Source organism: Vigna unguiculata, chromosome 3 (assembly GCF_004118075.2).
Source record: "Vigna unguiculata cultivar IT97K-499-35 chromosome 3, ASM411807v1, whole genome shotgun sequence".
NCBI classification, from domain to species: Eukaryota; Viridiplantae; Streptophyta; class Magnoliopsida; order Fabales; family Fabaceae; genus Vigna; species Vigna unguiculata.
In genome coordinates, this window is record NC_040281.1 from 40,574,866 (window position 1) to 40,602,463 (window position 27,598).

The window sequence follows — 27,598 nt, forward strand, 5'->3', positions numbered from 1 at the left end:
ATATTTTTGTTTTTAAATTTTAAAAATAAATAAATATAATATTTTAAATATATTACATTAAATTTTTTTACATGTTACCACGTTTTAGATTAGCAATTAAGTTGTCACATTTTAGATTAGTAATCAAGTTGGATTTACATCATATCATGCATTCCCAATTAAATATTACTTAAAATATATTTTATTTTAATTAATAATTAAATTGTTTATCTCATTTCACATGTCTCATTTTAATTATAGTTAAAAGTTCGACACATTAGAAAATAATTTAACTTGAATTAAAAGGTATGAATTAATTTTTATTTATTATCATAATGTTAAAATTGACAAACTTATTCGTAAGAAACGTGTTTCTACTATTATAAAGACTATTATTTTTAATAACTCTTTTTTAAGATTATACATTTTAATGTCCAATTTATCTTTATCGATATAAATTATTTTACTTTTCAGATTTTATAATGATTTTTAAAAAGAAATATACTTTTATAAATTTAATAATATTTTCTACTTTAATAATTATTTTTTATTTTTTCAATATTATAAAGTAAAAGTGGACACCTAGGTCTATATTTTCATTAATATTTATAATTATAATATATGTGATGTATTTTTATGCAGTCAACTGATTAAAATATATTTAATATATATATATATATATATATATATATATTTAAATCAACTACTATGGAATTAACAATTTTATTACACAAAAAAATTCAAATTAAATAACTATACACACACTTTACATTGTCAATATTTCACACACTTTACATTGTCAATATTTCTTAATTTATTCATTGCAATACTCCAATATTTTAAAATTTTCAAACCTCATATTTTTTCTGACCATACCTTTTACGATTATTAAAGTTTATAATTCCGAAAAATATTAACATTTAAACCCTAACAATTAGTAAAAAATCTCGGGAATATTTTAAACAGCATACTGAACACTACAGGTATAGTAATTAATTTACAATAATTAAAAGGTTAAAAAGCAAAGGAAGGCAGTGTTGGATGACCAAGTGGTGTGATTGATTGTGTCGCAGTGAACAAACAAACATTAAAAAGAGGATTTTTGTTCCAAAAAAAAAAAAAAAAGAAAAGAAAGAAAGAAAGAAAGAAGCAACACCAAATAATTCCTCATCACTGCTTCGACCGAACCAAGACGGCGTGTTGTGCCCTGCCCGCCCTGCCTCTCTCGGAGACCAACGAAACGCCCATTTCATTGCATCGCTCTGTTTCTTTCTTTCTCTTTCTTTCTCTCTCTCTTCGTGAAGCACGAAACTAAATTATAACCCAATCCCCTCTCAACGAAACAAAACCCCACTTCGATCGATCTGTTTTCTCCCTTCTCTGAATAATTTTCCCCTTTTGATTTATTGCCATTTGCCCCAATCGGATTCAATTCGAAGCAGAAGGGAAAATCCGGCAATCGATGGATCTCGGGTTCGATGTGATTGTAGGACGGTTCTGGAGGTTGGGCCCGTGATGGGATTGAAATCCGTTGGATTGGAGGGTAGCAAGCACTTGCGCAGTGGATAGAGGGTAATGAGAAGAAGGGAAGGGATACAATGGAAGTGAAATTGGGGAAACTGAATCTTTCTCTGACTTGAATTTGGGTCCTCTATTTCTCTTTTTCTATAAACTTTCTGTGTGGGTCATGGATGGGGTCGCACGTGCGGACAAGGCTCCGTCCACGGACTTGGCCTCGGAGTGGCGTCCCCGCGGCTCTGCGTTCGTCCCTTGTGTGCCAAAGGCTGGAGAAGAAGCTGCTGCTGCTGCTGAGAAGCCGCAACCGTCTCGCGTGGTTGTGAGGAAGCCCGTGAGTTTCTTGTGTTCTTTTGTGTGGTTTTGTGTGAAAACGAGTATGGGTTGAACTTGTTTGTGTATTTTTGTGATCAGAGCTGTGCAGTAAGAGTTTTGGACTGAAAAGTAGTATGGGGTGTTGGGATTTAGGGATGCCAGAGGCGGAAACTTTGGAAATAGTCAAGTTAAACCAAACCTCGATTGACATACTCGGTAGTTGTAGTTAGTCCACATTGTCGGTGGTATGTTAAGTATGATTTCTGGGTATTGTGGACTTTTTCCATAGGTATACTTTTGTTTTGTTCTGTGTAGATTGTCACCCTCTTAGTCTTCACCACTATTGATCGCAGCAACAGTTGAAAACATGAAAGGGAAGAAAGGGTTTTAGATTATCACTCGTATAGTGAATTGAATGATGGCATACCATGCTATCCATTTGTACCGGATCCATGGCGTACCATAGAGGTTCTTAGCTCCTTAAGTAACTATGCTATCCGCAATTTTGATGGTGTTGAAATTATATTTTTCTTGGAACTACGTGTTATTATTTTGTAAATGACAGCAAAATTCCTGAGTGGTACTAGGAACTAGATCTTGTTGATTATATTTAATTGTCTTCGGTTTTGGATTAATGATTTTGATTCCTTGTCTCATTTAGACTGTTTTTATCCAAATTCCTTTTCCAATTGATGACTTTTGTTGAATTGAGCTACTGATATATGTTCCAGGTCTGTGGTTACTTTTGTCTAATATGCATGTTATGTTATTTTATGTATGGTGAATGTTCAGAATCTGCTCATCATCTGTTCCTACCTCTTGCTACTGATTCTTAATTGAATATACCTGTTCGATTGATGCTTATTGTGCCATATATCCTTGGAATAATATCTATTGACTATCTTTACTGGTTTGGTATATGGAGGATAAATTCCTATTTGCATTGGTTTAAGGCTTTTAACATAGAAAATTTGTATGACAAAGTACAACTTATTCTACTATTGGTAGTGCATTTGGTTGGAGCCTATAGTTCCATTCAGCTTGGAAGTTGATTTCTGATACGATTAAGTGATTGCGTTCTATTTAATGTAAAGCATGGCCTTCATAAGGGCTGTCAAGAGGAAAAAAAATGACTTAACTAAATGTATGTGTCTATGTAGACAGCTAATGTATTATTGTACAACAGGGGTAATAATGATGGAGGAAATAATTGCCTAATTGGCATAACTATGTAAATCCTAGAATTTCCCTATTACCACAGTTAAGGATATCTATAATATCAAACACTCCCCCTCATGTTGAAGCATAAAAATCATGTGCACCAAGCTTGTTTCAAATATAATCACTTTTGGATTCCTTAAAGATGTAGTGAAGACATTTGCAAATTGTTTGTTAGAATTAACAGAACTAGTGATGATGTCATCCTACAAGATATTCTCCTTGAGGAAATGGTAATCTACCTCAATGTTATTGGTTTGAAGCAATGTGCAAGGTAACTTGATAATCATCAATGAGTTTCATCTAAGCAACAACCCAGACTTCATTCTTTGAGCAACTGCAAAAGTCCAATTACAAGTCATTGAAGCCTTGGCTCAATACTTCGCTTCTGCACTGGACTTGCTTTTTAATTTTCTAGGAAATTAAGTTACCGCCAATGAGAAGCAATATCTTGAGGTGAATCTTCTAAAAGTGGGAGAATCATACAAATACCCCACAATGTGAGTGTGATCTTTGTCTTCATGCAGAAGATCTTTTCCTGGAGCTCATTTGACGTATTTCAGATTATGAATGACAACATCTTGGTGTCATTCATGATGAGAGTTAAGAAATTGAATCACTATACCATTTGCAAAGGAAATATCTAGTTGGATGACAAAGTGACATATCAGCTTGCCAACCAATCTTTTCTACCCTTTTGGATCTGAAAGGGGACCCTAATCTGGTAGATTTTGTAATTTGAGATTCATAGGTGTGTCAAGAAGCATAGCATGTCCAGATTTGTTTGCTTGAAAATGTATATTGCATACTTCCTTTGCAAAATGACAATATCACTATATCACTCATAGCTTGTGCTTGCTTTATCCCCAATAAATCATGTAGTTTATGAAGATCTTGTGTTTGAAAATGGTGGCACAGGTGTTGCTATAATTGGGTGATGCCATGTTCATCACGTAATAACAAAGTTTTTAACATAAACAACCTAGTTGACACATCTTGCACTAGAATGGTGATGGAAGGCTTTTAGACAATGCAGTTGGATGTAATCCAACCCCTTAAAACTAGTCTGTGAGGTGAGGGTTGTTCCCCTCTTATATATTCTAGATTTTCAAAGAAACATGATGATGAGTTGCAAACCGACTATAATTCCTGTAGATCCTTGTAGAAAACTTCGAAGTGAATAGACACAACATGGTAAACATTAGTGGGATAATTGATTCATTTACCTCAAACCTGACCAGGCATAGCCGTTGTGGAAATTTAGTTAGCCAATTCATGCACTTAGCACCTAAAGAACAAGTTAAGGCAATGTTCAGGATTTTGAGGTATTTAAAAAGTGCTTTGGCAGAGGACTATTTGTTAGGAAAACTGAGCCAAAAGGCATGGAAGTGCTTACAATGTGGATTGGATTGGATCTATTATTGACAGGAAGTTAACATCTAGCTACTGTACTCGGAGAAGTAAAAAAGAATGTTATCTAGTAGTATATTAGATAAAATATAGGGCAATGATAAAAGGAATTTGTGGAATTCTATGATTTAAAAGAGTTCTTGAAAAGTTACATTACAACTTCCTCTGGCTCACTCCATGAAGTTCTACTGTAAAAACACAAATGTAATTAATATTTTACAGAATGCAGTTCTATGACTGCATGAAGCATGTAGAAATTAGTAGGCATAGTGAATGTGAATGGGACCTTATTTGTATGCCATTTATTCTGACATCACGGCACGTGACATTCTTATGAAAGGATTGTTTAAACCCAAATTGCGACTTCTTCCTATAGTTATAAACTAATTAAATAAGTAAATAAATTAAAATATAAAACAATAATAAATTCTCAGAGATCATGATACTAAGAATATTCTCGTATAGTAACCTCAGATATTTTTCATTTGTGACACTCCCCTCAAGTTGAAGATTACTAAGATTTATCCTGTTAAGAGAAAATAATCACTTCCTTGCAAGTAAAAATTAAAAAAATAAAATAAAATTTGAAGTACACTAAAGATAATAGTTGGAATAGCGACTCAGTGATACTGGAGAGAAAAATAGCTTAGCTAGATGATTGGAATGGTCATGAACACAGAAAATTCATAACAAGCAAAGCAGGTCCGTCCTTCTCAAAATCACATTTGAAAGATTTAAACTAATATTATTGGAGGCCCACAAATTTTTAAACTTGAAACTAGGTTTGATAATGGCTTTTGGGATTTAGAGATAAGGTCAGTACATATAGGGTGAAGACGACGCCAAATTAGTGCATCTAGGATATCAATGAGGCTAGTGCATCTAAAAGTTGCCAAACATAGGATTTGGTGGATGGTGAAGTTGGCGATGATGAATGATAACCATGAATCAGAGTGGAATACAAGTTAAGACATTGTGGAAAAGTGACACTCATAGATAACTGAATAGGTGACTGATTGTTCCACTTTTTGTTTTTGTTTTGGGGTACTTAGCTGCAAAATAGTGTCAAAATAGGTTATGAAGGATGGTACTGCTTTGATACCATGATGGGAAAGAGAGAAAGATAGATGAAAGAGATTCTAAAATTGTGCAACAGACAAAGTAGTCCATTTATATAAACTGATTACAATAAATACAAACAATTATAGGGTTTGTTGAAACTATTGACGATAAATACACTGTGTTCTTGAGATGAAACTAGATCTCCAACTGGAGTGAGAGCATTGACTTAAGCTTTGACTTAAAGAAGAAATATGGATATGGTTTTGTTGTCAAGGACTTTCTAGTGCGACTTAGTTCACATTTGATGAGTTTTAGCATGAGTCTGCTTATGGATTTAGTCATGGATCTTGTCCCAAACATGATATGTATGCACACTGCTAGGAACTCAAGGAAGATGATTGGAGCCAATATCGAAGCATTTGATCTTACTGATTGTAGACGGTAATAAGGATTGACTTTCCCTGCATCTCAGTCTGATTCAGTCAAGAATCAAAGTGGAGCTCTTGAACAAACAATGAAATGTTGAAGACAATGTGTCTTGATGATAGCTTTAACATGTTTGTGCTAGAGGAGGGAGTTCTTGTCATCTAATTTCTCATAATCAAGAGCCTGAAGGTGATGGGGGAAGAAGATGAGGGAAGCACACTAGTAGTTTTTTCCATTGTGGTGAAGTTATATGTATATGAGTTGGAAAACCTCATCTTAAAATTTAGTTTGTAGAGTTAAGGTAGGCTTAAAGTCTACTTTGTGAGACTCTTGATATCAGGCTAATGGTTAGAGATAATTATGGAGAAGAAAATATCAGATGTTATTGCTTAATGATCAAAGGATTACACTGAGGTATTTATAGGTACAGTTATTATGGTGACAACTAGCTAACTGCCTATAGTACTGTGTAACTGACTTAACCATTTGCAAACAACTAACTAACCAACAGACAATTGAGTAAATGCTCTTGTACAATACTCACCCATCTGCCTATATAATTCTCCCCTATAGATGTATCTATCTATTGTTGTCTGGGAATTGTTTTATAGGCTATTTCTTTTCTCTCTTATTCATTTCTAATTGCATATACTGCAGTAGCAGAAATTTATATAAGATGGAAATTTTGTACATTATTTTCTTGTCGTTTATATCTGGCTGTTTGGAGCTTGTGATACCTAAAATATTGAACTGATGCTCACCTTCAAATTTACAGTTGGTGGCTAGGTTGACCAAGGAAATAGTTCAAACATACCAAATATGCAATCCACAGTTTAAATATTCTGAAGATCTTAATCCAAAAAGATTTTTGACCAGCCCGTCAGTGGGAGTGCTTAATGATGGCTATGATAATGTTAACTCAGATCTTATTTTGACAGTGAATTTTGTCTTGAACCATTTAGACAAAAGTAAAAGGTTTGTCATCCATATATCCTTTGTTTTTATGTTGTCATTATATATAATACTTTGGAAATACCGAAAGCTAAATGTTGATTTTCGGTTGATGCCACCTTACTCTTCTCGCAACCTTGGGATGTCTTTATAATCTTTGCATTTTGATGTGGTACAGATATATTGTCAAAGATCTCCTTGGCCATGGAACATTTGGACAAGTGGCTAAATGCTGGGATTCAGATAGCAACAGTTTTGTTGCCGTGAAGATCATTAAAAACCAACCTGCATACTATCAACAAGCACTGGTTGAAGTAACTATCTTATCAACGGTAACCTCCTGATGTGACTTGTTATTATCAAGGTACTCGTTAATTTCTTGGAAGTCCATGAAAAATTACTAATGTGTGCTCTTTTTTTTTTTTTAATGCAGTTAAATAAGAAGTATGATCCTGAGGATAAGCATCACATTGTTCGTATATATGATTATTTTGTACATCAACGACATTTGTGCATTTGCTTCGAATTGTTGGACACGAACTTGTAAGTTCCAGACTTTTGTTTTCTTTTTTTTCTTTCAGAATTTATAATCATTGAGAATGAGGAGTGGATTTAAAGCTTGAAGGGTGTTCACATTCTACTTCACGATTCATATTTGATTGGTTTTGCATGGCTATCCTAGATTTTTTTTTCCTCCCGTATTTTTTTTAGTGTTGACATTGTGTAGTGTACAGGTATGAGCTTATCAAGATGAATCATTTTAGGGGATTATCCCTTGGTATTGTTCAGCTATTCTCTAAGCAGGTACTACAATTTGATGTATAGCCTTTCTACTTGGTCCTTTTTCCAGTTTTGATATTTCATAATCAATTTTCTTAATTTTTTGTTTTAAGATTTTATGTGGACTTGCTCTGCTAAAAGAGGCTGGAGTTATTCATTGTGATCTGAAGCCAGAAAACATTCTTTTATGTACGAGGTTGGTTTCTTGCATCAAGGTGCTCATAAACAACTGTATGCTGCAGCTATTTTGTTAAGGATTTAACACCTATAAAAGGACGGATGTGTTTGAGCGAGTAAAATGAAGAGTTATAACTATTGACTAAAAAATTACTAGTTGAGTTTTAAACAACTGAATTTATTATATAAACGAGCATTCTTTTAATCGCAATCTGAGGGTTACTTTTGTAGTCATTGGTTATAACTCTTCACTTTACTCTCTAAAACGAGTCTGTCAGTTCATAGGAATAAATCCTTTCCTTAGATTTTGTGTATGCTGCAGCTATTTTATTGTGATATTTTATGAATTAATGTTTCATATGTAGCACTGTGAAGCCAGCAGAAATAAAAATTATTGACTTTGGATCAGCATGCATGGAAAACCGCACTGTTTACTCTTATATTCAGGTTTATATTTATTGTAGAAAGTAGGACTCTATGATTCCTATTGTAATTATATTTGTTCTGGTACCTACCCTTGTCCTCTTGTTATTGCAGAGTCGATACTATAGATCTCCTGAGGTTCTTCTTGGATATCAGTATCCTAACTGATGGAATCAGTAGCTGATGCCTTTCTTTTCATGCATTTTTACTTTTGGGTTTTCTCTTTTGTTGTTTTATTGATTTACCTTTCTATTACTTCACCATCTTTCTACATTGCAATAATTGAGGAAATAGCTTGGTATTCTTAATTACTTTTAATGTAAAAATGTGCTGCAGCAGGTGGAGCTGTAGTTTGAGTTGCCTTATGGCTTTAGACTCTGAAGGAATTAATGTTTTTAAAAAGCTTATGGCTTCTACATTTACTTGTTACTTGTTTATTTTACTTGTATGGCTTATTTGGGGAACATTAATGAAGAAAGTTTAAATTATAGATCAACTGGAACTATTATCCATAAATCCGTGCCATACTTTCCTTTAATATTTTGGGATGTGGGGCAATGAATGATTCTATGATGCGTTGTCTTTCTTTAGTACTTCTTTTAATACATCAATCTTGTAAAAAATTTACGACCTGTTATGCTATTTTGAACGTGGTTTTCATCATCCTCATGCTTTCAAATATACTTAAGGACACTAAAGATCTTTTGGGGTGTCTCACATTTTATTGTATACTCTTCAGAAATTTCTTTTTCTTTAATTTTTTCAGGTTATTTTGTTGTACTTCTAGCTTCATTTTTGTCCTTAACTCTATCAGATACACAACAGCTATTGATATGTGGTCCTTTGGATGCATAGTGGCGGAATTATTTCTTGGATTACCATTATTCCCTGGAGCTTCAGAATTTGATCTTTTGAAACGAATGATTGAAATACTTGGGTATGTCACTTTCTCTCAAGGGAACATTTTAATTAAATAGCTATACAAATTGTATAACAAAGGGGGGCAGAGGGGGGGCACTTTCAAGGGTAAAATGCAGTTATAACAGTTGATTAAAAAACCTACAATTGAGATTTTAATAACTTCATATTTTGTTACCATTTATCCTCCAACTAAGCATATTTCTTCCTTCCTCTAAAATCATGACATGTTATCTGTTTAACAAAGAAATTCTTGTAAAACATCAATGGGTTAAACACCAGATTGGCTGAATAAATAACCATTCCTTTAAATGTTGACTTGAGATGAAGTACACTTCAAAATTGTAGCATTCTGTTACAAAGACGCCAGAACTCAACAAAGACATAGCACTGCCTGGGGGGAGAAACTGGTGCAGGTCATTAGGGCAGACCCAATTCTTAATAACAAATTTAAGAAACTTATTCTGAAGAAAATTTAGTGGAATCCAATGCATAATAAGATTTGTTAAAATGTGAGAAAAAACAAAGATATTGTGCTGAAACTGTATTTTAATACACAACAGTTGTTGGTTTGTATAGGCTTATTTCACTACTTATACCTAAATACAGGATATAAATATGCACCTAGCTTGATACCAATCTAACCAATTCATGGGCTTAAAAGACTCAGTGAAGACATGTATCAACTAATCACTAGATTTGGCAAAGCTCGTAGTAATGTTGCCAGAGTCATGTTTGGTAGCTAGCCTCTACATGTTTGGTCTTCTCATAGAAGATCGGATTAGATGCAATATGCAAAGCCACTTGGTTATTACAAATGAGCTTCATTTTGTAGATTGTTTGAGTCCATTTCAACTAGGTCTTCACATGTTATTAAATCCATGACCCTGTATCTCGTTTCAACATTTGATCTTGTACAATACGTGTATCTCACTTTTCCAGGGTATAAAGTTTCCTCTTATTATTATAGAAATATAGAAATAAGGAACTGATCTAGTATAATCAAGAATATTTAGATTATATATATAAAATCTCCTCTATTTATTTTATTAATTCCTTTTTCTCAATATGAATAAAGCACTATATTGTCTCAGAAACACAGTTTAAGCTCAATGTTTCTCTCGTTCCTAGAGTTTAACTTGGTATCTATGCTTTTTTCAAAACCATGTTGACTTGGTAGACCCACTATCTCTAAATGATTTTTCTTTTGTGAACCTTTCTCCCAAGTTTGCTTTCCCTGTTCTAGTGTCACCATTGGTGAGCTTCTTGACATAGTTTTTGGTGACCTCCCTTTTCTCCAGGGAACATAGGGTGGTGTCAACTGTTGACATGAGCCACCCATCCTTTTTTGGTTGTTTGATATGCTTTTCGCTCTCCTTAGGTTATTTTATTATTTTTTTTTTCTAGCTTTTTGGAAATAAAATTCCTTCCAACACCACCCCAACCACTAGAACAAATTTTCCCATCTTTTCTAGCCATATTGTTAGTATTGAGAACATGGGCATCTCTAACTATTCAGTTGGGAATCCAAAATCTGGTTATGATTAAGTGGTTTGGGCTACAAATCCTATCTCACTACCACAGTTGAATTTGTTCCTACAAAAAATCGAGAACAATTGATAAAGATTGATGCTTAACTTTGTAGTGTTATTAAATCCACTATTCACACCTCACTCAACTATTTTCCATCCCCATGAGAGATGTGCATCAATTTGGAGTGGGGCTTGTGCCCTTTATACTAATGACACAAAATGTGTACATGGCATGTGCTAATATCTCTTGATGCTTCTTGCTCCATAACATTGTGAGTGTTCTGTGTCTCTTGGCAGCTTCATGTTGCCTTACATGATTTTAAACTCCTTCCATCATCTGTAGATGTGAACAAGGAACTTGAGAATAAAAATAAGTTCTTTGTGGCCTTGGGCTTGTATGGCTTGCAACAAAAGTAAATAAGTTAGTACAAACCTCACTTTACAAGTTGGTTTTGTGAGATTAAGTTAAATTTAAAGTCAATTTTCTAAGATGTTAGCAAGGTTTGTTAGGCCTATTGTGCTACTTGCTATTATTTGAACTACCCACAAATATCTCATTTCATGCTCAAGGTGTTTAAGTCTTGAGTGATGAATGTGTTGAATGTCAAATAAAGATATGATCAAACTATAGTATATTAGTGGGTGTAATAGACCAATTTATTTTATGATGTCAAGAGCATATTTCTTATGAGATATTATAATCTTTGGATTGTTATCTTTCCTTGGATTTAAAAAAAGAATCTTTGGATTGAGCAACTCTTATACCTTGAAATTCTAAAGATTTCCTAGGTCTTTGATGAAGAATGCCCTTCTATTCCATATTTTATTGAAACCAATTAGATGAATATTCTCATGAATTATTTCATGATAGAGCTTCTCAATGAAGTAAAACATTTTGGACTTGTTTTCAATAAAAGAGTATAGTAGAATTGGGTTTAATATGTTTTTTGTCCCCAAACTATTATAAAAAGTTGCATTCTTCCATAAATTAGACTATGTACCTATTTTGTCATGCACTTTATAAACAACATGTGGAGGTTATGTTTTAGTCCACTGGGGAACTTTGTTTATCACATGAAAAATACTCCATGTGCCGATTGTTTAAGAGGATGTCGTACATGACTTTCATAAAGTGTAGGGATGAAATAAGGACGTAATACAACTTTTTAGAATGGTTTGAGGATGCTCATTTGTTGTAATATAGGCTTCTCAGTTTGATTGGGCCTTAGTTGAGCCCAATTATTGTAACTATATAGTCTCTACTACTTAAACGTAGGCAATCCTAAGCTCGTTGTTATAAATTTATTTGAAACAAATAGACTCTTCTTTCCTAGGTGCAAGAGTTCTGACATAATTTTGTTATCAATTACCCATTATCACGTACAACATAAAATAATCATTGAAAGACTTGATGAAATATTTAAAACAAGAAAGATGACAATACTTGATGATTCTAGGTAGAGTAGACAACTAGAGAAACTTGGAATCAACTTCTAAAGCTTCAACAAACTAGGATGTCACAATTGAGCAAGTATCATCAATGGAGAAATTGTGCTGGAGAAGTTGCGACTGGGCAGAGATATAGGATAGGTCATGAGACTTGGATTTAATGTCGATCATATGTTCCTTCAAGGTAAACAAGTCTTTAGTGAACATAATGACGAAGTGATGGGATTAGGTGAGATGATAGCCAAGAAGTTAAAAGGACAATTTTGTACGTATAGAATCGATTGATGGTGAAAGAAGAAAGGGGATGTTGGAGTCAGTACCTTGCAATTGTGTTTGAGGACCATTGATAGAAGTAATAATGGGTAAACAACTACATGTAGAATGGGAAGAAAAAAACGTATTGTTGGAAGTCCTACATCGACTACAGATAAGACTAATTTACAATATATATGTGAGTGCAAACCTCACCTTACAAGCCAGTTTTGTAGGGTTGAAATAAGCTTAAAATTCACTTCTTATCACGATATTAGAGCTATGAGTTTGAGCCTATCTTGACGAGATTTGTTGTTTGTTGGACCTATCGTGCCATCGACTATCGGACCACCCATTGTCTAGTTCCACGCTCGAGATGTATATGCCTCAGCGTGAGGGGGTGTTGCAAATCCCACATCGACTAGAGAAATGGCGAGTTTATAGTATATAAGTGGGTGCAAACCTCACCTTACAAGCTAATTTTGTAAGGTTGAGTTAGGGTTGAAATCCATCTCTTAACATGGTATTAGAATTATGGGGTAGAGTCTATCCTAACAAAATTTAGTGTTTGTTGGGTCTATTGTTCCGCCTGCTATCTTAGCCTAGTATTGGAGTCAAGGGTTAATGTTTAGCCCTACGCTTGAGATGTATATGTCCTGACATGATGAGGGTTTCTAAGAAGTTTCGCATCGATTAGAGATAATACCAATTTACTATATATATGTGGGTGTAAACCTCATCTTACAAGTTGTTTTTGTTGGTTGAGTTAGGCTTAAAATTCACCTTTAACAAGTACAAATACTGGATGTATGGTCAAAGTCAAGTTCTCTAACCTAGTGAAGTAGATTGAGAAGTGCCCGTAATAGATTTATTGGTATCTGCACCCAAATAAAAAGGCCAAGGGTTTGGCAATTCTTACAATTGCACAAAATAATTAGTAGCGATAGTGTTTCAGGTATAATCTGTAGAGGGGTTTTTGTTACATGTGTGTGGGTCACATTTTCATCTTGAGCGAGTTTGCCATGAAGCTTGGTATGACCATGAGAATGAAGGTGGCACAAATATGTTGCAATTAAAGGTGGGTTAGGAGTGATTGCAAATAAGGTGACATTCCAGCCCTGAATAACAAGTGACACAATCATTAAAAAAGCTTATTCATAGGGGCTGAACAGTGGATTTGATGATGTTGCAGAGATGGACATGATTTCATTGGGTATAAGAGTGCTCTACAGCAGCCACAGTCAACTTTGGCAGTGAGGTGAGCACTGTAATCCTACCAGGTAAGCCATAACTTAATATTTGAGGCCCGAATATCACAGTTGTTATTATCCAACTTGTCAATTGACTTAGCTTCTCATTAGAACCATTAGAAGGGGGATTTCCAGCCATGGTTCATAAATACAAGGATTTTTATTTACCATAATTAATAAAATTAAACTATGTATGATGTTCCTTATTATCTGACTAGTTATTTGTGTATTCTCTTGAAACATACATACAAGTTAACACTTCTTACCTAAATCTATCAAATACGGTTGACCAAAGGTGTAGTGAAGTCATTTCACTCTTGGAATCAGAACTAGGCTTTGAAATTGACAGTCTTGCAGTGAGGAATACAAGGAATGGAACAGTTCCTTTGTGTATTCCATATTCTCATCATACTTAACGATCTACCCTTGCTGGCTGGTCCCCACCCCAAGCCCATCCTTATCCCAGCTTGTTTTATGGTTGGAATTTAGATTTCAAGTCCAGTCAATGAAGGCGATTCTCATTTTTACTGCAGCAGTGTTTTCTTTAATGTTTATGGTGTTGATCTTAGAATCTTTTAGATTTGTCTGTCATCATTAGGGTGGGCAGATTTGTCCCTGATTAAGATTTTTAGTATTTGTTCACTAAAAAGTACAAGTTTCACTGGCTTTGCAAATATTTGGCAGAGTCAAACCTGTCAGTGCTGGTTCTTGTGCACATATGCATTATGTTGCTTGGATTAGTTGGTTTGACTGGTTTTCCAGTCTACCAGTTGAGCTGCCTGGTCTGAGGTGAGTTTCAGACCCACTGTTTCTGTGCTGAAAATATCTCGAATTAGTCACTGCAAAACTATTTTGAACCGATGAATTGGACCATCAATAACATCACATGTTTTTCTCGCATTCTACACCCTAGAAGTTTTTAACACCGTAAATTCTTCTGTCTCACACTTCTGAACAAATGAAGACTTGCTTTTAGATTTTTAATATGAAATAATTATGTTAGATTTAGTTTGTGTCTGCACATTAGTTGGTTTCTTCTATTTTCTTTCACTATTTTTGATTAACATTATCATGTTGCAAATATATTGTAGAGGACAACCACCCGATTATGTACTTAGGGATGCCAAAAACTCAAGTAAATTCTTCAAGTGTGTTGGGAGTCTCCAGAACATAGAGAGCAGTGACAGTTCCAAAAATGGAAGAAGTCTTTATCAAGCATTGACAGTGGAAGAATATGAAACTGTAAGTCTTGTATGTTACTGTTTTTGCTGTTGGGTCTTTGTCCAAAATGAACAATTTGGCATCTCTTCAATTTATTTTTTTCTCTTTTTGATTCCTTTTTTGAATATTACATGACTATCAACCATCATGTTTCTGGTTCCTCTTCAGAGAGAATTGAAGAAGCCAGCAATTGGAAAAGAGTATTTTAATCATATGAATCTAGAGGCAATTGTTACAAACTATCCCTACCGAAAAAATCTAGCTAAAGAAGATATTGTCAAAGGTTAGGTTCCGAAGAAGGCATCAACTTGATTTTTTTTCTACGATCTGTGCATGTTTTATGTGCATGTTTTATTTCCCTTATTCAGCTTGATTGAACTAATGAATGCTGTATATACTCAACTTGTAATAGAAAGTCAAATACGACTGGCTCTTATTGATTTTTTGAAAGGGCTTGTTGAATTGGATCCTTCAAAGCGCTGGTCACCTGTTCAGGTAATAATTGAATGTATTATTTTCTACATTAACCAATCTTTGAAACTATATTTGTCCTGGGTTAATGCAAAATTTAAGTTGTAGTTACTTAAAATGGTAGTTTGATTTCTTACAGGCTTCAAAACACCCTTTTGTAACTGGAGAACCTTTTACACATCCTTACAAGCCTCCCCCTGAGACTCCTCAAATGGTAAGTAAATCTCCATTTTAAGCATCCATATTTTTATGTTTAGCTTTAATGTTTATTAGTACTGACTATCCTTTAAATCATTCTTTGAACGTTGTTACTTGAGCAGATAGTATTTGGGTACCCTGTTTTAGATGTTTAACTGATGAATTTTGTGACAGATGTATCTGGATGACTAAACTAAGTATTTGGGTACCCTGTTTTTGATTTATTAAGGATGCACTGCAATGGCTGTCTATTAAGATATACATTCCTATAGTGATATATGCAGTTTGAAAATTAAAATTGTGAACAAAGGATTCCTGTAGATCTTAGTGAGTTCCCATAGTCCATCTTTTTTCTTCCAGTAAACCGTGTGTTGATTTCAATTATTTTGAACTGGCTACAAACATTGAAATATCTTGAAATGGACTATTTTAGTCAAATTTCCAAATTTATCCGGGCAGAACGGGCTTCCCTTTTGGCTGGGATAAGTGGGGCGGCCACAGGTAGAGTGAAGTTCAAGAAGAGCTTGTTGCTTCGGGGTGATAACAGCATTTTACTGCTTTTGGTCTGATTCTGCAATTTTTATTTCACTATTTCTGAGTATCTTTTTTGTCCCCATTAATCCTTCTTCAGTGGAATATAGGAATAGACTATCAGCTACTTTTACTATTGAATCAAACAAGCCGTTTCTTTTCACTGACCCTACTACTGGCAGCTTTGCGGCTTCTTGTGTTCATCAGTTTCATGAAGATTCAGTTGAAGCTAAACTCCCTACACCATCCTCTAATTCAAAAAATAAAAGCTTCACAGCTAGTTCTAAGATTGTTCCTTTTGGGGAATATGCCAGAGCTGGTCCTGTTCTTGTTTCTGTTCACGAAGGTCCATGTATATAAAACTCCAATTCATTTTATGGAATCTATTTCTCTTCTTTTCTCCAAATCATTTCTTTGTTTTTCCTTTGACCAAAAAAGAAGATATTAGAATGACAATAGTGGAATCATATCTCTATCACTATTGGAAAAATTCAAGTCTAATGTTTAACAGAGATAGAGTCTGAAAAGATGGTGAGGGGCAATCCGCACCCCACAAGCATGTTTTTTGGGGTTGAATTAGGTCTACAATGAATTAGTGCTTATTCTAGATCCAATGCAAAGATCACTTGCCTAGCCCAATGGTATCGGCAGAAAGGATGAGTTGGGAAAGAGTTATTGAAGTAATTTCCCTATATTTTGCTTTAGGACTATAGAATTAATAGCTACATTTTGTTTCTTGCTCTTACAAGAAATAATATTACCTCTAATGAATACTCAATATATAGTGGTTGAACACCTATATAAAGGGGTTTCCTACCTTGTCAGCATTGCAATACCCAAAATTTTTATACTTCCTTTATCTTCATACAGCAGTCCCTGTCCTGTATGTAGCCTTTTTGAGGTATCTTAAAATATTACCTCCAATGAATATTCAATATCTAGTGGTTGAACACCTATCTAAAGGGGATTCCTGCCTTTTCAGCATTGCAATACCCACAATTTTTTATACTTCCTTTATCTTCATACAGCAGTCCCTGTCCTGTATGTAGTCTTTTTGAGGTATCTTAAAATATGAATCGCATCATTTCAATGAACAACATGAGGAGATTGCATGATTTGACCAACCACTAAAACTGCAAAGATTGCTGGTGTAGTAATTGTGAGAGTAATGATCATGCTGTTGATTTGTGGTCTGTCAGTGATCTTGCCCAGTGCCCAATCTGCAGTTGAATAATGTTGGTATCTCGTGTTAGAATTGTGTATTAATGTGTTAGGCTCAATTTTGTCATGTAAGTATAGTTTGGAGAAAAATTGTATCCACATTCTTTGAAAATATCCAGTTTGTTAAAGACATATTATGCATATGCTATTCTTCTCTATCTTAACACCTATTTTCTTTCAAATGGTATATGATTAATGTTTTGGATAGTTCATTTATTGGTATATTCCCATCATTTAATCAGTCTTTTATTTGGATTTTGCTGTAATATCTTGTAGTTAGTTATTTAATCAGATCATTACATAAATTCCAAAATCTTCATCATTTAAAGTTCATCTTATTTATGGTTACTTTACAGCCAGTAGTTCAGAATATCAAGGTGGATAATCATCCAGGAGGAGGACACTGGTTTGCTGCTGGTCTATCACCCAATGTGAGTATGCTACTGCACTAAACATTGCTGTCTTTATGTTCTCATGTATAGTTGGATACATTTAACTGTTGACAGTGGATGCACTTTTATTTTAAATTTAAATACCAAAGTAAAGTTCTACAAGATTTAGGTTGTTAGTTGAGAAATGAAATAGACTATATTTGAGAGAGTTTGAGATCTTGAACACTCTCATGTTCTCATATTTATATTGATAGAGTTTTGATACAATGAGTGTCGGGAAAGGCAAATATTAACCTAGATTCTTAAGTACAAAGGTAAGTACAACTCATAGGTACAACATATGACAATTTTCCAATACAAATACTTCTAACCTATATTTAATACCTATTCTAATACTCTCTCCTTCAAGATGGAGCATATAAATTGAACGTATCAAGTTTGGAACAAATAAATTCTATTCAAGGCCCCCTTAAGGTTTTGTTAGCATACTGTAAGTTGATCATTAGATCCAACCAACTCAATACATCTTTCCTTAGACATCAACTTTTCTCGAATAAAGTGACAATCAATCTTTATGTGTTTAATCTTTTTATGAAACATTAGACAGGAAGCAATGTGAAGAGTAGCCCAATTATCACAAAAATAATTAATTTCTTGAATCTCACAAAAGTTAAGTTCTTGAAGGAATTGTTTCACTAAGTAAGAGACGTCATTGCCCTGTATTGAACTTCAATTGTTGATTGAGTAACTACAATTTTTTTTCTAAATTTTCCAAGAAATAGTGTTTCCTCCAAGGAAAACACAATATAATGTTGTGGGGTGTCGTGAATAGGGGATCCTGCCCGATCAACATCACAATCCCATAGTGTTCTTGAATTTCGGCCATGGTGGTGCCATGGCGGAAACCGGTAGCGGTTTCCCAGCCTGCCGTGAATAGGAGGCGAATCGGATTTCCTGTGACGGTCCATGGCGGCCGCTTTAGGCACGGCGGGTGGTGGTGGGAAAACGGTCATGGCGGAAAAATAGGGCTGAAAAAAAAAGAAAAAGCCAGGAGCTTGAACAAAAGAGAAGAATTGGTAGATGGAAGCATTGCATTTGGGTTCTGAGACTTTAAAAAATGGGTCTGGCCCACTAAAACTTTGTTTAATTAACCTTACCTATTCTTCCACTCTTGTTCTCTTTTTTTACCCAAAATTTTTTACCCTAAGTTATTGCAGCGGTGAAATTCTTTTAACTTAAAACATATTCTTTTACCCTAAGTTACTACAGAAGTAAATTTCTTTTAACCTTTGTAACATCAAGTATAAACTCTTGTAACTACCAGCCACCATTTCTAGTCGCTGCCGCCACTAGACGTCGCCAGCAACTACCTCCACCTGCCACCGCCAATTATTATTCTTTTTTCAATATTTTTTTTCTATTTCTCTATTTTTACTATAATTATTTTGCCAAAGTAAATACCAATTTTCCAACAAAAATAATGGCCAATTTTGCCAAAAAAAATACCAATTTTCCAACAACAATATCATTATTTTTGCATTAACAATATATGTGGGGTATTATATCTTCTTTACCGCAATATTTCCGCCATAATTCGTTATGATTTCCGTTGTAACTTTATAAAGGTTTTTGGGGTCGCCAATATATTTTGTTATCCCATATCAATAACATTGGAATCCCATAGATGTTGATATTTTTCGAGATGCATGCATTAATTGACTAACAACACCGGTCAGATCAAGACTAGTAAAAGTAAGATATATAAGTTTTCTAACCAGTCTTCTATATGTTTCCAGATCAGAGGTAGATTCACCTTGTTCTATAATTAACTTTGATCTAGGTCCATAGGACTATCCAGTGAACTACAAGCAATCATACCTGTCTCTTTTAGGATATGAAGGAACATATTTCCTTTGACTTATTACAATACCTTTTGAATGAACTACTTTAATACACAAGAAGTAGTTGAGGCTTCCAAGACCTTCGCTTTGTAAAATGTTTGCACAAATGTTGCTTTAGTTGAGATGATTATATCAACATACATTGAATGACTTGCTTCATTACATTTTAGTCCAAAGGTCTAAATTTTTCAAACCAAGCACATAGTGATTGTTTGAGGCCATAGAGAAAGGCATAACTCAAACCAAATAAGACTCCCCTAAAGCAAAAAACTCAGGAAATTTCTTCATGTTGACTTCCTCTTCTAGATCTCATTGGAGAAAATAATATTTAGTGTCCAGTTGGTGAAGTGCCCATTGACAAATAATTGCCATGTCAAAGAAAGGATGAACAATAGCTATTTTGGCAATAGGAGAAAATGTATCGCTATAATCAAGACTATAGATCTAAGTGCGTCCTTTGACAATTAACCAAATGCTTCGTTCACATTTTTGCGAGTAGTAATAGAAGATACAAATAATATAAAAAAAATAATAGCAAGGAGACAACCTGTGATAGCCTATGATGCACAGGTACGCTGATACATATTTGGTACATCAATATGTTTATTTTGAAAATAACAGGAGATACGATACATGATAGATACGTGATATATGAATATTGAAAAATATACAATAATTCTTAAAAAATAATAAATATATGATTGTTATTGTGTGAATATAAATTAAAACCATTTGTACTAAAGTCTTCAACATAAAAAATACAAATTATTGTCGTCATAAAAGTACCACTACAAGAAAACTCTTAAATAATGACTAATTTTAGTAACCAAAAATATGTTAGAAACCAATTTAGAGACCATTTTCCTAATTAGAGGCCAATTATTTTGGTAACCAAAACCTTGGTAGCTAATGTTAGTGACCAATTTATAAACCAATTTACAATAAAAACTATTTTAGTTATCAATTTAATGACCAATTATAATTTTTTGAACTATTTTAGTTGCCAATAATGTTTAGTTTATAAATTGGTACCTAAATTGAACACCATAGTGACTAATTATTTTTTGTCAGCAAAATTAGTCATTATTCAAATATTTTCTTGTAGTCTAGTATGACTTTATAAATTAGATACTTCATTGATAAATATCGATAAAGTATCCTAAAGTATCAGACACATATACGTGTCGTACAAAGATATGTGACCCAAATTGAAGTATAGTTATGAAAATTATAAATTTGATATGGATTATGAGTAGAATGAGTACCTTTTTGGAGGCAATGGGCGAAACTGAATCATCCCTACTAGGAGTTATGGTGTTGAGTGACAATTGAGAAGAACTTGATGAAGAGGATTACCTTGGAGAATGGCACTAGTCATTTGGGTTCTATGTCAATAGTTAATAAGAAGAGGTCAAGAGGAGTTTGAACAAAATTTGGATTGTCATGAACACAAGGAACACTAGTCTCAACTAATTGTATAGGAGGACCTGCTGGATGGAAGGAATATCTTGGACAGACGAAGAAAAGAAATGAGTTTGTTCAAAGAAGGTAACATTAGGTAATATGTAATACTTCTTGGTTTCGTGAGAGTAACAATGATACCCTTTATGATGTCAAAATGTTAGATATTATTCAAACCCTATTTTCTTTATTCTCAACATCAACAATACTCAAGAAGGCACATTTAACAACACGGGCATAGAGTTTATCCAATCTTGGAGGCAATTCATGAACAAAACATACACAACCAAACATGGTGGACATGAAGAAAAGGTAGTTGATTGCTTAATCTTTGATATAAGGCTTCCTGTGGAAGGTTTCTATGGAGTAGAAGGAAAATGGGAGAGGAAGCTCCTCCCAAGAGGTTCGACTAGCAGAATGTGGTATCTCTAACACACATCCTTGTTTTGAGAACTTGACATCTCAAATGTGAAGCGTGCAAAATTAGAAATCTGTGAGCATCAATTTGCAGATCTGTTCACAAAAGGTCTTCCCACTAAGTGGTTTCTTGATCTAGCATGCAAGTTGGGAATGATAGGTATCTATTCACTAGCTTGAGGGGGTGTGTTTTTAGTAAGAGATTAAATGTTCCACTAGAAGTTGTTAGAAGGTGTAAGAGGGTTCTAGACTTTTTGTAATTTTTATTTAGCGTTAGAGTTCTCTATATTTAGATGTTGATGTATTTCAAATGAATCAATTTGAATAAATATCTTCTTTATTTCATATTAATCATTTCAAGTATAACATTATTTTAATCAATGGTGATGTAATTAATTAAAATTTAACAAGAACTTGATTATAACAAGACCACAAATTTCTTGACTATTTTTCTTGTTTCACATGATGATCTTGTACTTTTCATCATACATACACCTCAGTTTTTATTGGAAATTTCCATTGAACTTACACCAAAATCATATATATTCATTATATTAATTTTTCTTAACTAAATATTTTCACTGATAATTATTGTCAGTAGATCTAACAAAAACTTAAGGAACGACGAGTGTCACACTAATGTCCTTAAGTTGAAAAGTTTGCATCCTTATGGTAATTTTTGGTCTAGTGCTATGTGCTCAATGCAACAAGTGTTATTAAGCAAGGACCATGAATTTAATTTGCAAAGAGGTATGGATTGTTGATGTGTACTTGAAGGGGCATAGTTTATTGTATGTATGCCGTTGCCAACTTTTAGGATTTTTCTTTTCTTGAAAAAAGGTCATGGTAAGTATTACTATGTACCTTGATATATCAACTATGTTGACATCCCAAGATACGTCTATCATTTGCCATCATGGGTGAACCAAACCAAAAACTCTCAAAAACCAATATTTGATAGCATACTTGGCCTGATTGCATTATAAAGACTTTGTGGAAATTGTTGAACATAATAAAATCAAAGTTCCACAAGACGAGTGTCTCAATAATCATTAAATGCTCCCTAATGTCAGGCAGCAGCTTTCTAGAGTAGAATTAAATGTTCTATTTTTTACATAAAAATGCTCATCATACATACATCTTATGACAACCTTGTTGGAAGTGCAAATCTTAAATTTCTTGCTACTTGCTAGTATTAATTTTATTGAGTGACTGACTTGACCTCGGAAGTATTATTGGATATAGAATCCTAATGGGCATATTGTGGCATAATATCAGATAAGAGTATAGAGGTACTCATACCAAACGTTTATTTCAATTTGTTGATGATACCACGTCAACTAGAGAGACAAGCCAATTTTGTGGGATAGAGTTAAGCCTACATTTACTTTTTAAGATGGTATTATAGTTATCCTAGCAATGTTTTGTTGGATCTATTGTACTACCTGTTACATGACCCCTCATTATCTGGTCTATCCTTGACATGAAGAGGTGTGTTGGAGATCACACATTGACTAGATACATGACCAAACTATAGTGGGTGGAAATTTCACCTTGCAAGTTGGTTTTGTAGGGTTGAGTTTTGCCTAAATAAATACACTTTGTAAGACAATCTTTATGTTTAAAATCCACAAACTAATATGTTTCGTAATGTATCAATATATACATTTTCCTGGGTGAATTATTCAACCCAGAATTATCCCCTTAATTTTCCAATTCCTAATACCTAATTCATCTTTCTGAGCAATGCCCATCCTTCAAATCTGAAATTTGTAATTTGAAACCTAACCTTCTTTCCATCCTGATATAGCTTGTGATATTCTATTCTGAAATAATTATATCAAATTTGTCCTAGCTGACTATATTTTGTTCTGACAGGTTCAGGGCAAAAGCAGAGCTTCCCTCTATAGTAGTCCACACTTTCAAATGGTTCAACATCAGCCCACTAATAGTTATGGGAGTGTAGGAAGCCATGGGAGCTATAATGATAGTATTGGGCTTGGAAGCAGCTACGGAAGTTATGGAGAAAGCACTAACATGTTTGCTTACTATTCACCTATTGGTCCATCTGGTATGAACATGCACAATCAGGGAAGTATATCAATGCTTGGGAATAGTCCTGATGCTAGGAGAAGAGTTAAATACCAACCTGGGAATGGGTTGGGCATAAGTCCATCAGCTGGAAATTTTGCTCCCCTGCCCCTTGGTGCCAGCCCATCTCAATTTACTCCACCTAGTTCCTACAGTCAGGTTTCAGTTGTTTCTCCAGGACACTTTGGACCAACATCTCCTGCAAGAGGAACATCTCACGGATCACCTTTAGGCAAGACAGCTGCAGTTAGCCAGTTTAATAGAAGAAAAAATTGGGGACATTCTGGAAGTCCTCAAGCTCAGGAAACAGCATTTTCTTCACATTGGCAAAGTCAATATCCTGACAGCACAAGCCATACTGAGGGAACATCACAACCTCTTGGCAATTCGCCATCATATCTACAGTCAAATTGTATTCCTGTAAACCGGAAACAGCGAGGAAGTGGAGGATTATCTGCTAACCAGAACATTTCGTGTTTGATTAAGCCCGGTGCTAATTTGAACTCACAAACAGAATTGGTTCATGACAATGCCGAGACAGGCATTTCATTGCCGGATCCTGGCGATTGGGACCCTAATTACAGGTACACTATTGACTCCCAAACAGCTTAATTGTCATTCATTAGTTTTTTAATTAAAATTTATATGTTGGATTCTTCTTGTGTATCTCATGCAATATTAGTTTTTCTACATATGACTATCATGCCTACGTGTTGAATTTTTTTTACAACATGCAAAAAATTCAAGAGTTGAGGGTCAGCAAGGATCATTTAACAAAGGCGGTATATGAATAGTTAATGATAGAGGAGACACAATAAAAGAGGAATCTGGATTAGGGGAGGGGCAAGAAAAATTCAACTATAACTTCACAAACCTTTCACCATAATAGATGTTTTGAAAATCGTGATAGAATATTTACATTTAGTGTATGGAGGTTTCTAGGCAACAAAATCTCTTATTTAGTGGATACAGAATATCTAATGATTTGTAATAATACAAGAAGCCTATCTATACCCACATTTGTTGTGCCTTTTGACACTTTTTACACCCTATTATTCCTCTAATTACGTGATCTCTTTTGTCTTGTTTAACGTGGTATCCAAGCATGTAAATTTGACTTTTAAACTTGTAAAAAGTTTGCTCAATGTAAACATAATACTAAGATACCTATAATATACTCAAATATATTCCCAAACCTAAATATTGTGTTGAAAACATTATGAAGGAGATGCTTGAAGTCTACATCGTACATCACATGTTTGGTTTAAGACCAAAGTTGTGGCCGTGAACCGGTATCCTAATTGATTTTGGACGAGACAGAAAAATTTAACAAAAATTTGAAAGTTCTCATTTACTTTTCACAGTGTCTCTCCATGTGGCACAAATACAAACATTAATAAAAATAATAAATCATTTTGCTCTAAGAATATGTTCTAAAACAGATCTCTAAACATCAGAGTGAATCGAGTGAAATTGAAAATTACTCTTTTTACCATATATGGGATAAGGTGCACGATGATGCTGATGATGCTTTGACAGTTATGGGATTCAATCATCTAGTAGTTATTCCCTGAAGTTAATTTGTAACAGCAGGACATTTGATGATAATTGATGATATTTATGTTCGCATCACTAAATTTAATTTCATTCCAGTGATGAATTACTTCTTCAAGAGGATGGTTCAGATGAAAGCTGTTTGGCAAATGAGTTTGGCAGAAGTATGAATCTTGGATCTACTGAAACATGGGCTGGATTTGGAAGGTTTAACCATGTGTCCAGCTCTAACACTCCAATAATCATGCAAAGGTGGTTTGCTTGCTGTCAATTTGTTATCATTTTGCTTTACGTTTTCCATGGTTGAAGTGCTTTTATATTTTGTGCTTTCCTTAGCTGCAGCTTGGGTTGATTTATTTTCTCATTAGATTAAGATGGACCGATGTAACTCCCTATGACTTTTAGAATAGGGGGGAATCTATTTCCCTTTATCCACATAACAAAGAATGTAAAATATATGATTTTGAGCAAAAAATTATGTTGGTACACTCATATGGCTGTAAAAATTGAGGGAATATTGACAGTAGTGCAATTTATGTACTTTTTCTTCGTTTAACATAACGAGGAATTAAAATCCGTGGAATATTTTTGTTCCCTTAAAATTTGAATATCCTTGTTTTACTATTATTGATCCTTTTTCACTGTCATTAACTTGTGCTTCAGATTAAATGGACCAAATCAATCTTTTACTAACGTGGAGATGGGTAGCCTTCCAACGCATGATCTTCAAGCAGCATATGTGCCCTCTCTGTCTAAGCAGTTTCATCTCATGCCTCATATTTTACATAATTCTCCAAGCCGTTTTGGACACCAATCTGTTCAAAGATATACACATGGTAGACCCCCCCAGGGTGCTGATTGGAATCAAATTAAAATTCAGGCTCCTTCCGGTTTCGGCAGTGTGGGTCCTCGTTCTCCGAGGAGTAACTCATTCACCAACAGTATGACATGGGGTATGTAATCTTTGCCTAATTTTACCATCTTTCTCTCTTTTTCATGTTATTAGGATTATTAATTTCTTTTAAAAGTTCGTCATCCAATTAACCATTAACCAAAAAAAAAACATTATCATGCATGTCAATTTAACTTGACTGGTATACATTGTAGGGCGCAGAATGGATCCTCCAGTATCAAGCATGCCTCCGACTTCCCGCACAAGAAAAGATTATGCAAGGATAGACTAGCAGTCCTTATTATTGGTTCAGCTTGTTTTTAATTTTTTTATCTGGGGAGAGGGAGGTGGGGGGTCGTGGGTCATGACAAGGGTAGTCTGTGTAGAAGCACGGGAAGAAAAGGGGAGGGGAGTGAAGGGGCTAAAGTGAGAAAAAAAGAAAAGAAAAATAGGCCAGTACCCAATGGTTCGTTGGCAAACCCTTCTATGTTTGATCAGTTATTGTGCTTGCGCTTAAAATTAATTTGTGTTATAGTTTGCATGCCATTGATCATTTATTGGGGTATTAGTATTCGGTAATTCAAAGGTACTATATATGCGCTGATTTACCTTCTGGAAAGGTTGTGCTTGATGAAATTTGAGTTCGTAGCGTGTGAAAAAAGTTAATATTTAGTCTCTCTTATTCCTCTCTTAGTTTGAAGTTTGAACTATTTTTGAAAATTCCATTTCGTTGCACATAGGTTTTGCTGGTTGTCTTATAATTGGACTTGATTCTAATATGAAGTGGTGCAAAAGGCTAGAATTAGTAATGTTTTTAAGCCTTGGATGATTGACCAGGTAGCATGCTGGTTCAATGGATCACTGATTCACTTATTTAGTTGAGTCATTTGAATTTGTGAATAAATAAAATTTTTGCACCTATAATATCAGAAGCCTGAATGGGGTAGCGGATTGGTAAATTGTTGGAACCTGTCGCGTGAGTTCAATTTTTGCAAATTCAATTTTATTATTTTAGTGGGTGCATGTGGAGAACCTGTATTGTGAGAGAGATGGTATGGTGGACATCATGGAGCAAACAACAAAAAAAAAAGGTGGTGTGGACTCAACTTCTGATACCTGTTTGTATCCGATGTACCGGATACATTTCAAATATTTACTATGATAATAATTTATTTTTTTATTTTAATATTTAATTAATGTGATTTTATTTTGGACTTATTTAATTGTAATTATACATTTATCATATTTTAAGAACTTTTATACATTTTTCAATAGGTATGTGTCATATGTTGTTCCTTGTAATTTGTCAAAATAAGCGTATCTTCTTGTATAGTGAGTATCCAAGGATTATAGCAATTAACAGATGTTTGAAGTTGGAGTTTCGTTATCCTCTCCATGCTCCGAATTAATTTATATCAATATGATTTCACTTTAAAGTAGTTTGATATGAATCTGATCCCAAAGTTGTTTGATATATCAATTTCATAAGAAAGCACTTAAACCTTTCTTCATCAAGCAATTTCGCTTTCCACATGTGAAACAAGTATTTGAGATAATTTTATCTAAGTAATAAATGTGTCTTCTTGCTTCA

The 27,598-nt window shown here is 34.3% G+C and overlaps 1 protein-coding gene across 1 annotated transcript; it reads left to right on the forward strand.

Annotated features, from left to right (window-relative positions):
• The first annotated feature begins 1,102 nt into the window (after window positions 1-1,102).
• LOC114178204 (dual specificity protein kinase YAK1 homolog) lies at window positions 1,103-26,685 on the forward strand. Its single transcript, XM_028063970.1, has 18 exons — window positions 1,103-1,828; window positions 6,701-6,900; window positions 7,055-7,208; window positions 7,310-7,419; window positions 7,611-7,680; window positions 7,770-7,852; window positions 8,199-8,280; window positions 8,371-8,411; window positions 9,071-9,193; window positions 14,749-14,899; window positions 15,047-15,161; window positions 15,291-15,373; window positions 15,489-15,563; window positions 17,656-17,730; window positions 23,349-24,145; window positions 25,215-25,367; window positions 25,779-26,068; window positions 26,223-26,685. The coding sequence occupies exons 1-18, from the start codon at window positions 1,667-1,669 to the stop codon at window positions 26,297-26,299; spliced, it is 2,841 nt and encodes a 946-aa protein (XP_027919771.1). The 5' UTR covers window positions 1,103-1,666; the 3' UTR covers window positions 26,300-26,685.
• The last annotated feature ends 913 nt before the right edge of the window (window positions 26,686-27,598 follow it).

Excerpts from the sequence above, each read along its gene's own strand:
- LOC114178204 (XM_028063970.1), top strand. The coding sequence starts at position 1,667 with ATGGATGGGGTCGCACGTGCGGACAAGGCTCCGTCCACGGACTTGGCC. Across the intron at positions 1,829-6,700 it reads GCGTGGTTGTGAGGAAGCCC|TTGGTGGCTAGGTTGACCAA; the intron begins GTGAGTTTCTTG and ends TCAAATTTACAG. Across the intron at positions 14,900-15,046 it reads CAGTGGAAGAATATGAAACT|AGAGAATTGAAGAAGCCAGC; the intron begins GTAAGTCTTGTA and ends GTTCCTCTTCAG.